The 13,650-nt window shown below is 43.1% G+C and overlaps 1 protein-coding gene across 1 annotated transcript in view; it reads right to left on the minus strand.

The window, feature by feature from the left end:
- Nucleotides 1–13,650, minus strand: part of FAAH2 (fatty acid amide hydrolase 2) — a 37,065-nt gene that overhangs the window by 10,088 nt on the left and 13,327 nt on the right. Inside the window, exons 5-7 of the mRNA XM_075259376.1 lie at nt 9,406–9,541; nt 4,308–4,425; nt 2,930–3,049 (exon numbers count right to left, since the gene is read on the minus strand). Of these exons, the coding sequence (XP_075115477.1) occupies nt 2,930–3,049; nt 4,308–4,425; nt 9,406–9,541 (374 nt within the window). The remainder of the gene's footprint in view (nt 1–2,929; nt 3,050–4,307; nt 4,426–9,405; nt 9,542–13,650) is intronic.

Consider the following 13,650-nt stretch of genomic DNA (forward strand, 5'->3'; position numbering starts at 1 on the left):
TGCACACAATACCACTTGCAGGAGAATTAGATACGCACATCTGCACACAGTTCCACACGCCACAGGATTAGATATGTGCTACTGCACACAATACCACACGCCGGAGGGTTGGATACGCACCAATGCACAGTTACACACGCCGCAGGATTAGATACACGCATCTACACACAATTCCACATGCCGGAGGATTAGATACAGGAGTCTGCACACAGTTCCACATGCCAGAGGATTAGATACGCACCTCAACGCATTGTACCACATGCCAGAGGATTACATACGCGCGTCTTCACATGCCGGAGGATTAGATGCGTACGTAGATACACAATACCACATGCTGCAGGATTTGATACACGTCTGCACACAGTTCCACATGCCACAGAATTTGATACGCACATCTGTGCACAGTTCCATACGCTGGAGGATTACACAATACTACAAAATGGAGGATTAGATACGCGCCACTGTAAACAATACCACATGGTGGAGGATTAGATACGCAGTACTGCACACAATATAACACGGGGAGGGTTAGATACATGTGTCTGCACACAGTACCACATGCCAGATGATTAGATACGCATGTCAGCCCACAGCACCACACGCTGGAGGTTTAGATACGTACGTCTATACAGAGTTACACATGCCGCAGGATTAGATACGCACGTCTTTACACAATACCACACGATGGAAGAATAGATACGCGCCACTGCACACAATACCACACGCCAAAGGATTAGATACACGATATTGCGCACAATACTACACAGGGAAGGTTAGATACACGCGTCCGCACACAGTACCACACACCAAAGGATTAGATACGTGTGTCTGCAGACAGTACTACTCACTGGAGGATTAGATACACGCATCTATACACAATACCTCATGCTGGAGGATTAGATACACAAGTCAGCACACAGTACCACACGCCGGAGGATTAGATACGCGCATATGCACACAATACCTCACGCTGGAGAATTAGATACACAAGTAAGCACACAGTACCACACGCTGGAGGATTAGATACGCGCATATGCACAAAGTACCAAGCGCCAGAGGATTAGATACACGCGTCTTCACACAATTCAACACGCCAGAGGATTAGCTACGCACCACTGCACACACTACCACATGCCAGAAGATTAGATACACGGCTCTGCACAGAGTACCACATATTGGAATTTTACTCCAGGTTTCCATAGCAACCCAGCCATTTTTCTTCACTGCTTTAAGTTAGCATTAAAGGGGCAGGGCGCTGTGGATGACTCAAGGTCACATACACACAGAGTTACTTCGGGTCTCCATAACAACCGATCGCAGGTTTTTCACTGATATCCGAAATGAGATTCTTATGGACACAAACACAAACAATATGCAAAATACACCAGTGCAAAACTGGACAATTCTTATGGGGCCACTACACAAACATTATATACATGTATATATAAATAAATACACACACACACACACTCACAATCCTTAGCAGCATACACACAGTCACTGCACATGTACACTCCAACACTGATAACCAAGCTGAGATACACGCATCAGAGGATTAGATACACAGATCAGCACACAATATCATATGTCAGAGGATTAGATATGCACGTCTGCACACAGTTCCACAAGCCGAAGGATTAGATTCGCGCATCTGCACACAATACCACATGCTGGAGGATTAGATATGCACATGTGCACACAGTTCCACACGCCACAGGATTAGATATGCACTACTGCACACAATACCACACGCCGAAGGATTGGATACGCACCAATGCACAGTTACACATGCCGCAGGATTAGATATACGCATCTACACAAAATTCCACATGCCGGAGGATTAGATACGCGAGACTGCACACCGTTCCACACGCCAGAGGATTAGAGACACACCTCAACACATTGTACCACACGCTGGAGGATTAGATACGTACGTCTATACACAGTTATACAAGCCGCAGGATTATATACGCACATCTGTGCACACTTCCACATGCCGGAGGATTATATACATACGTCTTTACACAATACCACACGATGGAAGATTAGATACGCGCCACTGCACACAATACTACATGCCAAAGGATTAGATACACGCTATTGCGAACAATACCACACAGGGAAGGTTAGATACACGCGTCTGCACACAGTACCACACACCAAAGGATTAGATACGCATGTCTGCAGACAGTACTACTCACTGGAGGATTAGATACGCATGACTGCACACAACACACGCTGGAGGATTAGATACACAAGTCAGCACACAGTATCACACGCCAGAGGATTAGATACGCGCATATGCACAAAGTACCAAGCGCCAGAGAATTAGATACACGCGTCTTCACACAATTCAATATGCCAGAGAATTAGATACGCACCACTGCACACACTACCACATGCCAGAAGATTAGATACACGGCTCTGCACAGAGTACCACATATTGGAATTTTACTCCAGGTTTCCATAGCAACCCAGCCATTTTTCTTCACTGCTTTAAGTCAGCATTAAAAGGGGCAGGGCGTTGTGGATGACACTGTTACTCAAGGTCACATACACACAGCTTTACTCCGAGTCTCCATAACATGCGATCGCAGGTTTTTCACTGATATCCGAAATGAGATGCTTATGGACACACACACAAACGATATGCAAAATACACCAGTGCAAAACTGGACAATTCTTATGGGGCCATTACACAAACATTATATACATGTGTATATATATATATATATATATATATATATATATATATATATATATACACATATACATACACACACACACACACACACACACACACTCACAATCCCTTGCAGTATATCTTTGGCGTGTGGGAGGAAACCCATGCATACGGGGAGAACATACAAACTCCTTGAGATGTTGTCCTTGGCAGGATTTGAACCGGATAAGAACAAATAGTATTTACCTCTCCTTTATTCCCATCAGAAGACATGGACGCCGACCATATCTGAAAAGAGTAACGCAAGTTGTATATGTTGATGGGCTGAATGCTAACTCCAAGTTCAGCTTCTAAATGTTTCACTACCTGAAGAAACACAAGTTTTAAATTTTATTTTCAAGGCAGATTAAAAACAACATTTATTTTTTAAAGTTCCTTTGGATCAACACTGTAGGGTTATAGATTGGACTTGATGAAGCTGTGTCTTCATACAATCTCATCTACTACATAGCTACGTAACAAACACAAGCAAACAATACATCTGTAGACAATTACAAATGTAACCTTTCTCCAAATATAATTTAATATTTTGCTGAGTTTTTAATATTTTCTCTAATCAAATTAGTGGTGACAGATTTTTGTCTTTATCAGTTGCCAATAGAGACAACCATGAATGCAGGAACTTTCTATGGTCTGGCACTTGTCAGAAACTCAGGAATGATGTCCATATTGTGGTCCGGTTATCAGGTAGGGACATGACATGTATTCTGGTACAACAAGTAAATCATGGCTTGCTTTCTGAGTACAGATTGTTCCTGCATCCATGGTTGTATCCATTGGCATCAGATCAAGACAAAAGTCTATCATACCTAAACTCTGTAACATTCTGAATTATTTGCAAAAATGATTTAATTGTCTTGAAATTTAAATAAATAAAGTTATATTCATAGGAAAAGTATTTGGTAAGTGATATGAAGTTAAACAGGACCTCTCAGGTCCTCGGGACCTACGGTTTTATATACTGCTAGAAAACAGACAGGCTCTCCCGTTATGTGCCCCTGGTGAAGAGCTATTGGCACCGTTACCGTAGCTCTTCAGTGTCAAAAGTGCGTTTCTGATAGTCTGTGAGGAACGCCCCTCCTGACAGTAGAGCCCATAGCGCTGTACTGTGAGAGGGGGTGTTCCTTACCGCCCTGCGATGACGCTGAACGGAGCGGAACGCCTTCCTAGTCTATGGACGAGTACTGTCAGTTTTCCGTACGCTGTGCTGATGAGATCCAACAGATAGAAACAGCGCTGTCCACAGCTGGGATTCTGTTCCTTTTGGAATAGATTTACTGGTTTGGCTAAACCTCGCATCATGGCATAAGACTTGTTGAAAAAATCATGCATGATGTTTAAGGGGGCTGTCCCTAGAGGGCAGCAAGCAGAGGCATTGCTTTCCTAATTACATCCTGGAAAACAGATTTGCATATTTCCCATAGAAGATAGTTGTTAAATGTACGACTGTTGGGGGTCTGATGGTGGGATCTCAGATTATGACAAGGGTTCAGGGTTCCCCAAGTCCCACCTCTATTATGCTGTTATGGAGTGGGTCTTCAAGCTGTTATATCAAATCTCTCACCTTCCTTTGTGCTTCCACCAACTCTTTATCCATTGGAGATACAAACAGGCAACCCCCATCATTCTCCATGGAGAAAAACTTCAAATTGCGCAAAGATACTTCTTTATCAAGAAAAAGCCTAAAAAAACCCCCCATAAATGAATAAATAAAATGAAAGGATTTCTTCATAAAAGAATAAACACAGATTATTGGTACGGATTACAAGAGACCATATAAAATATTATATTAGACTAGAGATCCAGTTCAGACAAATGTATCATATACAGTCTATACTCGAATATAAGCCGAGGCCCCTAATTTCACCACAAAAAACTGGGAAAACTTATTGACTCGAGTATAAGCCCGGGGGGAAGGAGGGGGGGGGGGGGGGGAAGGGGGCGAATGCTGCAGCTACTGGAAAAATTTTAAAAATTTAAATGGCCGGAGTTTTTGGGTGCTGTAGATGTTCGAGAAGGGGAGGGGGTGTTTTAGTTGTCTGTCTGCCCCTTCCCTGAGCTTGAGGACTGGTTTTTTTTTTCCCCCACTTGGAATTCAGCCTGGCTGAATATGGGGTATCTGCAGTGCTCCTACTGACCTCTTCCCGACGGAATAGGAGCACTGCAGATACCCTATATTCAACCTGGCTGTAGTCAGGCTGAATTCCAAGTTGGGGGGGGGGGGGACCAGTCTCAGGGAAGGGGCAGTTAGACAACTTTTTTTCCCGCTACGGCGTTTACCGTACAGAAAAAATATTTTTATAGATTTGTAGAGCGAGTGTTTTCGGACACAGGGATACCTAATGTGTATGTCTTTCACAGTATTAACAGTATTAGTTTTAGATGTGTTCTAGGGAAGGGGGTGATTTGAATTTTTAATACTTTATTTTTTATTTATTTTTTAAAAAAAATTACATTTTTTTTTTTTGCATTTATTAGACCCCCTAGGGGTCTTGAACCCCAGAGGGTCTGATCACTAATGCAATGCATTACAATGCTAATGCATTGCAAAAATCGTCATTTCTTTTGTAGGCTGCATAGAGCAGCTTGCAAAAGAAAAGCACTGCAAGCCGGGGAACATTTACAGAAGCGCTGAGGCGAATCCCCGGCAGGAGCGCTGAGGGGCGGACCTGAAGGAGAACCTCGGCTGGCCGGACCTGAAGGGGAACTGCAGCCGGCCGCCGGCAGAAGAGCTGAGTGTCTGTGTTCCGGCCCTGCTAGCAGAAGTACCGTAAGTGGAACGTGGCGATGCTGCAGGCCCGGCACCCACCCTGGTGTCAGTATGCCGTTCTGTAGCCGTAATATTGCTGAATTACCCTAATGACTCGAATATAAGCTGAGGCGAACTTTTTCAGCACAAAAACTGTGCTGAAAAACTCGGCTTATACTCGAGTATATATGGTAGCTGGTTTCCCAACCATTATCTGGAGAGGCTCTTCGTTTTCACTAAAGGACAGAGAACTTTAGAGAAGAATCTAGAAAAGCTTTTTCGATTTTCGTTTTTGACTCTCCGCCTTCCAAACCACATACAATTTTTTTTTTTCTGAGGGCTTAATATTAGTTATTATTTTGTACAATGTACTGGAAGGCTGGGGGGAAGAAAAAGAAAAAAAAAAAAAAAAGCAGAATTGGGAGGAATTGGAGAAAGTGCATTTGTGCTACATTCTTAAAGGCTTTGCAAAATACCAACTTTTGTATAACAGGGTGCATAAAGCAGCCTGTCATATAAATGAATGCCAGACAAGTCTGGGAGCCTTCAATAGGCTACCAGTTATCATGGCAATGGATCACCAACCCCAAATCTCATTCCAGGTGCTGGCAATCTTCTGCAAAATGGCTATGCCCAAGTGCTGCCGACAAAATGGTGCCTTGGTCAGCCTTGAGTGATTAGTGTAATACAGCGTACCCAGTGGCTGTGGTGTCTGCTCAGTTCTTGAGCGGCTGCCATATTTATATATCAGACATAATAGTATGACTCATGTCTGAAAGGGGTTAAATGTATTTGAAAAGGAATTATCACACTATATTAAATGGGCTATGGAATCACAGGACATGGATGTAATATCGTTTTATTGTCATTGGTGTGGCCTTAAATATGGAATATGCAGTTAAGTTCTGGGCACCAGCTCAAGAGTTGGAAATGGTACACTGGAGGGCCACAGAGCTGATAAGGGACATGGAGGACCTCGGTTATAAGTAAAATTAAAATAATTAAGTCAATTTAGTTTTAAGAGGAGGCGTTTAAGGCGAGATATGATAAACCTGTATAAATACTGTGGCAGTGTGACTCCTGGAGTGGCATATTCTCATCTTTAAAATGAATCTTAAAACATCAAGATAGCTGCATCCAGTCCTGAGATATCGCCATTAGTAGGGAGGATGTATTCGCTATATCCTCCGCTACAGAAGTGCCACCCTGGGAGGACGTAGAGACGACGTCCTTGGCAAGAAAAAAAAAGTTAAACCCTAGAGGCAGCAAGGCTTCTTCACTGCAAGGACTATAAATCTGTGGAATAGCCTACCCCAGGAACTGATCGCAGCAGCAACACCTGACAGCTTCAAAAACCTGTTTAAATGTTTTTTTTTTTTGTTTTTTTTTCTCCTTCCCGGCAGAAGACGGAAAGAGGTCAGAGCGGGTCCGGCCGTGAGCGTATTATGCTCTCCGCCGTGAAACCGTTTTTTTAAAACCGGACACAGAGTACTGCATGTCCGACTCTGTGTCCGATTTTAAAAAACCGGTTTCGCGGCGGAGAGCATAAAACGCTCACCAATGCTCACGGCCGGACAGCTTTCAAACCCAGTCAAATGAATGGGTTTGAAAGAGTCCTGCAGGTTTCCGTCTCCTGCCTCTGTTTTGTGCAGGAAACGGAAACCAGCAGAACGGAGACCGGGCGCAGATGTGAACGGGCCCTAAATAGCATGAATGCTTATGGACATATAGATGTAGCAGCAGTGGCGTAACTAGGAATGGCAGGGCACCGAAGACCCCCCGACACCGAAGACCTCGACCGACCCCCTCCTATGCATTCCTGCGCATTCTATTATGCCCCAATAGTGTCCCCTGCACGCAGTATTGTGCCCCAATAAGTGTCCCCTGCACGCAGTATTGTGCCCCAATAGTGTCCCCTGCACGCAGTATTGTGCCCCAATAGTGTCCCCTGCACGCAGTATTGTGCCCCAATAGTGTCCCCTGCACGCAGTATTGTACCCCAATAGTGTCCCCTGCACGCAGTATTGTACCCCAATAGTGTCCCCTGCACGCACTATTGTACCCCAATAGTGTCCCCTGCACGCACTATTGTACCCCAATAGTGTCCCCTGCACGCAGTATTGTACCCCAATAGTGTCCCCTGCACGCAGTATTGTACCCCAATAGTGTCCCCTGCACGCAGTATTGTACCCCAATAGTGTCCCCTGCACAGTATTGTACCCCAATAATGTCCCCTGCACACAGTATTGTACCCCAATAGTGTCCCCTGCACACAGTATTGTACCCCAATAGTGTCCCCTGCACACAGTATTGTACCCCAATAGTGTCCCCTGCACACAGTATTGTACCCCAATAGTGTCCCCTGCACACAGTATTGTACCCCAATAGTGTCCCCTGCACACAGTATTGTACCCCAATAGTGTCCCCTGCACAGTATTGTACCCCAATAGTGTCCCCTGCACAGTATTGTACCCCAATAGTGTCCCCTGCACAGTATTGTACCCCAATAATGTCCCCTGCACACAGTATTGTACCCCAATAGTGTCCCCTGCACACAGTATTGTACCCCAAGTGTCCCCTGCACACAGTATTGTACCCCAAGTGTCCCCTGCACACAGTATTGTACCCCAATAGTGTCCCCTGCACACAGTATTGTACCCCAATAGTGTCCCCTGCACACAGTATTGTACCCCAATAGTGGCCCCTGCACACAGTATTATCCCCCATAGTGGACACCCATAACCAATTATTATACTCTGGGGTCTTTTCAGACCCCAGAGTATAATAATCGGAGACCCGGGGGAATAAAAACATAAACACTGTTACTTACCTATCCCCCGGCTCCTATGCGGTCTTCTCTGCTGCCGTCCTTCTGCTATGACGTCGGATGTCACATGACCCGGGACGCAGGCCAGGTTCATGTGACGTCAGAAAGGACGACAAGAAGGAGGCCTAGCAGGATCGTGGAGAGTTAAGTAACATGTTTTTTATGTTCCCTTACCTCTCCCGGTCCACCAATCATTATACTCGGGGGTCCGAAAAGACCCCTTAGTATAATGAAAGCAGCGGTAGCGGCTGTCACCAGGCCCCTAATGTCCCGGGCCCTGTGGCAGCTGCCTCCGCTGCTATGGTGGTAGTTATGCCACTGCGTAGCAGAGTTAACCCAAAGTTCTACAATTGGTTAAACTGCTGCAGCGTGAAATCTCGCCACACAACAAAGCCATTAAAATGTATTTCCAATGATTTTTTTGTGATATTTTGTGATAAGATTTCATGCTGCAGTAGCTTAAACAATTGCAGAAGGTCGAGTTAACTCGGCTACATCTGTAAGTCTTTATTCATCCGTACTACCTAAGAATAGGACTGATATATTGTCAAAAATGTAGACCAAGTTTGTTTCTACTGTAGTTCTTGCATAATCATAAAGTGTTGAACCATAAGAATGCAGAGAATACAGCCTCCTATGAGAAGATTGCCTCAAGTAAAGGAAAGAAATCCATCATGATTCTAAAAAACAGAGGTTAGCTGAATATAACCATAAGTTACCTAAATCAGATGCTTTCAAATAAGCATTCACACACGGCAGCCATTAGAGTGCCCACGCTTAGTTATCACTCAGTTTTCCACAAATACATTGTTGCAGGATATCAATGTTCCCACAGCTCTTATTGGAGTCACCATGGTTCTAGGAAACAGCCATTGTCTTGATATAGACAACAATAAAACATTTTGCTAAGACTTTTGTGTCGGAAAGCATAGGGGTTTGTTCATAAAGGGCTCTGTGGCCTTCACTGTAAATTTAGATTATCATAAGAAATTGACTGATATACGGTAAAGTATCTTTTTTGTCACAGATATAGAGGCATCCAACTATAATTTGAAAGTTCATAGAGTGAAAGTGTACCTCACTCACTTTTCAACATTCTTTCCAGCCATCACTTTGAGGACAAGTGGGAGATCTACTGCATATCTACACATAGGACCAGTACACAAAAGTTCAGTACGGCAGCCATGAGCATCAGGAAACTGGCCTTGATTCGGCACGATACCTGTTAACAAAAAGGAGAAAAAAAAACCTTTATGTAAATGCCCTACAAGTAGTAGCTGCATGCATGGGGATCCTGCAGGGGGATTCTGGATCTTGGTGTACACTGCCCATTCAGATTTTCCAATAGGTAGCTTTGTCTACACTCTACAGGCTTCCTGACTAAGTTCTATCTAGAAGGTAATGTGATTAAGTATATGTCGAATTTACTGATGACAGACTCCCTAGAGGATAATTTTTCAATGTTTGATTGTTAGGGGTAGAATGGTGGAACCTCATAGATTATGAGAAGGGATCCCGGAGTCCTTTGGGTGAATAAAACGATACGGTGCATGTATTATGAACATCTGTCCATTCACTTCTACTGACCTGGCATGATGCTTTACTCAACCATCTCTCAGTTTCATTGAATTGAATGGAGCAGAAATCACATTTACACCACATTGCTCCATTCACAAAGGAGTCTCAGAGATACCATTTCTCATTTATGACCCAAATTAAAATTGAGATTAATCTGGTATTTTACCTTGACTATTATTAATAGCGATTATTTAGGCCATGCCCCTTTTACATTAAGAGTATGTGTTGGGGGAACCTCGGAAGATTCGCCTGGTGCTTTTATTTGAACCTAACAAGTAAGTGTTACTCACCTCTTCTGGGCTCCGGCATGACTCTCTGTTGTCTTCTGACATCAGGGACTGCTGAGGCCTGTGATTGGGCCTTAGCGGTCACATATCTCATGAAGCTTACATCATAATGCCACCTGAACCACTAAGGGAAGTCCCAAAAACAGTAGGGAGTCGCACCAGAGCCCAGGAAACGTAAGAAACACTGTTTGATCACCTCTCATGGGCCTTAGCTAATTATACGCTGGAGTCTGAAGAGATTTGTGCACTGAACTCCTGCCTCCTTGGCACAGTAATTTCAGGATTTAGACACACAGTTAACAGAAACATTGCAAAAGAAACATTTGTAGCTCTTATCAGTGCTGATGAAAATGAGAGGGAAGAGAATATAGATAACCAGGACTGTGACCTAGGCAACCAGCCATAAACAACAAGTTGAGAAATATATCTGTATCTTGCAAACAGAGAAAGATAGATAAAACAATGTATTTGGTAAAAGACTTCAGAAAGCTTCAACAAATCTAAATATGATCCGTGAGATGGGAATACAACTTTCACAATGTAACAATTCAACATTTTTCTGTTACTCCATTAAATCCTACCTGTGAAAGGCAGATAAATCTTGACTATTAATAGTAATTAATCTGATTTGTTTATACAGTAAAAGTTGTTTATAACTGGAGGTTTGTTTTAAAGCCCTCAGCAGTTCTCCATTCCTGTTTTCCCACCACATATTGCCTGACGTACTACACTTTTCTCTTGTTAAGTAGACTGCAAACTGAATGTCATATAAACAAACCCTTCCTGCTTTCCCCCCTTTCCACAATTTCTAAACACGATAAAGTGTATTTTACTAAAACCTCATAAGTGACATGTCCACTTCATCCACTTGGCTCTAAACAGCACATAGGGAGCAGGTTCTGACTCCTTATGTGCCCCTTATTGTACCAGTACTGTACTTACAGCCATATATATTGTAATGGAAGAGATTAGAAAGACAGCTGGCCTTTGCCCTGAACTCTTGATACAACCTGATCAAGGTTAAAATACATACAGGATGCTGAACAGGATTGTTTGCTCGATATCTAAAGAACAGGCAGTCCATAGTCCACTAGAATACCCCAAGGCCAAGTACTGGGACAATAAAGAAAACCTGTGGATGAACCTAGAACACAGGAGGCTCCAAACAAGCTGCAAAGAAAGTGGTGAAAAATGTTATTAATAAGGGAGTCGAGTTGACAACATATTAATACAGAAAGTGCACCCATGCTGTCAAGAGAGGGAGTCAGAGTCAATAACAGCCCCCTTCTCCTGTAAGCAGGGAAACCTCCACTGCTTAACTAATTATATGCTGCAGCCAATATAAATAAGGGATGTTCCATAGTAAGACTCCATCGCTGCACACCTGACATCGGAGAAGAGCCAGGGTCCACTGAAGGATCTCAAAACTGTTTGGTTTAGAATAGAAATGTGATTTATTATTAAATTATATCTATCTATATATATTGATCATGATGTGTGTGTATACGGTAGGTAGACTCCCATCATCAATGGTGTAAGCCTGCCTGTAAAATAATTTATGGAAGGGCTCGAGATTCCAGAATATGGAGACACTATGGCAACAAGTGGGAGTGAAATGAATAATAAATAAGGAGGTATATTTGCGCTACATTTACTAACCACATTTGCCTTCTCTAAAAAGAAAATACAAATTTGTTTGTTGTATTCATTTTTTGGCCATATTGAACAGCCTTAATGGGGTTGTCTGGGATAACTATAAAACTCTACACTAATCTAAACACCCTCCCCCAACTTAAAATTACATAATCAAAACTGTATAGTTAGCCACATTTTCTGATTATCCAGTGATAATCTGTTTCTACATTTCCAGAAACGGATGATCACTACTACTCTTCCCCCTCCCTCCATCCACTCCATCATATTTGCCTATCTTCTTCCTGTGTTGACTTCTTCGGGGAACAGCTCTTCCTCCCTCCTTTATGTCGGCAAGCATATGTGCTACAGAGCCAGAGTCTTAGCTTAGCACTGAAGCCAACAGTATATCTCTATTGCATAAGCTGGGGGCATGCACAGTAGAGATGTATTGAAGGCTATGGCACAGTGCTGCATGTTCCCTGCACAAGGAAGACAGGTAAAGTATAATAGGGTAGGGTGGTGAGCTGAGTGAGTTGGGAAGGGCTAGCAGTGGGAAGAATAGCTAGGAAGACAGGGAGAGGAGATTTGAGGGAAGAAGGGGAGGTGAGAGAGGGAGATAGTGTGAGAGCCTACAACTACCAGATTGCATTGCAGCAGGAAGCTACACCTGTAAACAAATGCAGAAGATGCTATGTGATCCCAGAGATACCCAGAAATCACTGAAAACATTGCTAAAGTTATATGGTGCACTTATTAACCCATTAATAGCACTAACAGACCTTTTTAAAGAAAAAAAAATTGTCTGGAAAATCCCTTTAATGACAAAAGACAAGATACAATGTCAGAGAGGTATTTCCATCTCCAGGATCATAACAGAATTTGTAGCTTGAGTTAGCTAAAGTGTTTTCCCCATACACATTTCTTTATCCTATATAGGTCTCCTCAGCATTTACTGCTCATTGCCTAAGTTTTAGACCACCTCACCTATCTAGCATCACTGCCAAGGTTGGTGACATCAGACTAGCTGAAAAAAAAAGCTAGTGGCACCCATTGAAGTCAATGGGAGGCTTTTTTTTCAGCGCTGAAAATTCAGAGCCAAATAAAGCTCCATTTTCCTCCATGTGAATGGACCCCAATTCTGTTCACTGGAGTCTCCATCAGCGATGCAAAGTGATCTCAGTGCTCTCTTCATCCTTATAGGGGCTACAACAATGCTTATGTCATCTCCATTTGTAAATTCTGTAAATTCAGAGATAACAGTGTGCTGGTGTTTCTCAGAATACAGTACTAGCATGAGATGTGCATCACACAAGACTTTGCCCACCCAACATCTTGTCACTGAAACCAGAAAATGGGGGGGGGGGGGGGGACACACATCTTAGTGGAGAAAACCCCTTTAATGTTTATAGTCATTCACATTTTCTTCATAAGTACACAGAAACTTTGTAATAGATCTTAGAAAAAAAAAACGCTTTTCCACTTCTCAAAACTCAACTCCACTGTGTCTCCTAATCAATTTAATTCACTGCTTAAAGAGAAGATAAGTAAGGAACTGCTAGCTGAAGTTTAACCTCTGTAATATTGTCTTTCTGATTCTCTATAGATTGTCCAGGTTAAATTTTTAAAGTTTAAATACGTTGGGGACAGAAAAAAAAAAAGTTACACATTCACCATCGCCATCCCACGACTCCAGGTTTGTGTGCTCTCCACTGATTGGCCTCAGTGGTTACATGAACTCAGCAAGAGGACCCGTGACGTCACCGGTAGTGACATTCAGGCCCTTCGCTGATTGGCCTCAGTGGTCACATGACTGCTAAACCAATCAGCGGCT

This window comes from Leptodactylus fuscus, chromosome 11, assembly GCF_031893055.1.
Source record: "Leptodactylus fuscus isolate aLepFus1 chromosome 11, aLepFus1.hap2, whole genome shotgun sequence".
NCBI lineage: Eukaryota > Metazoa > Chordata > Amphibia > Anura > Leptodactylidae > Leptodactylus > Leptodactylus fuscus.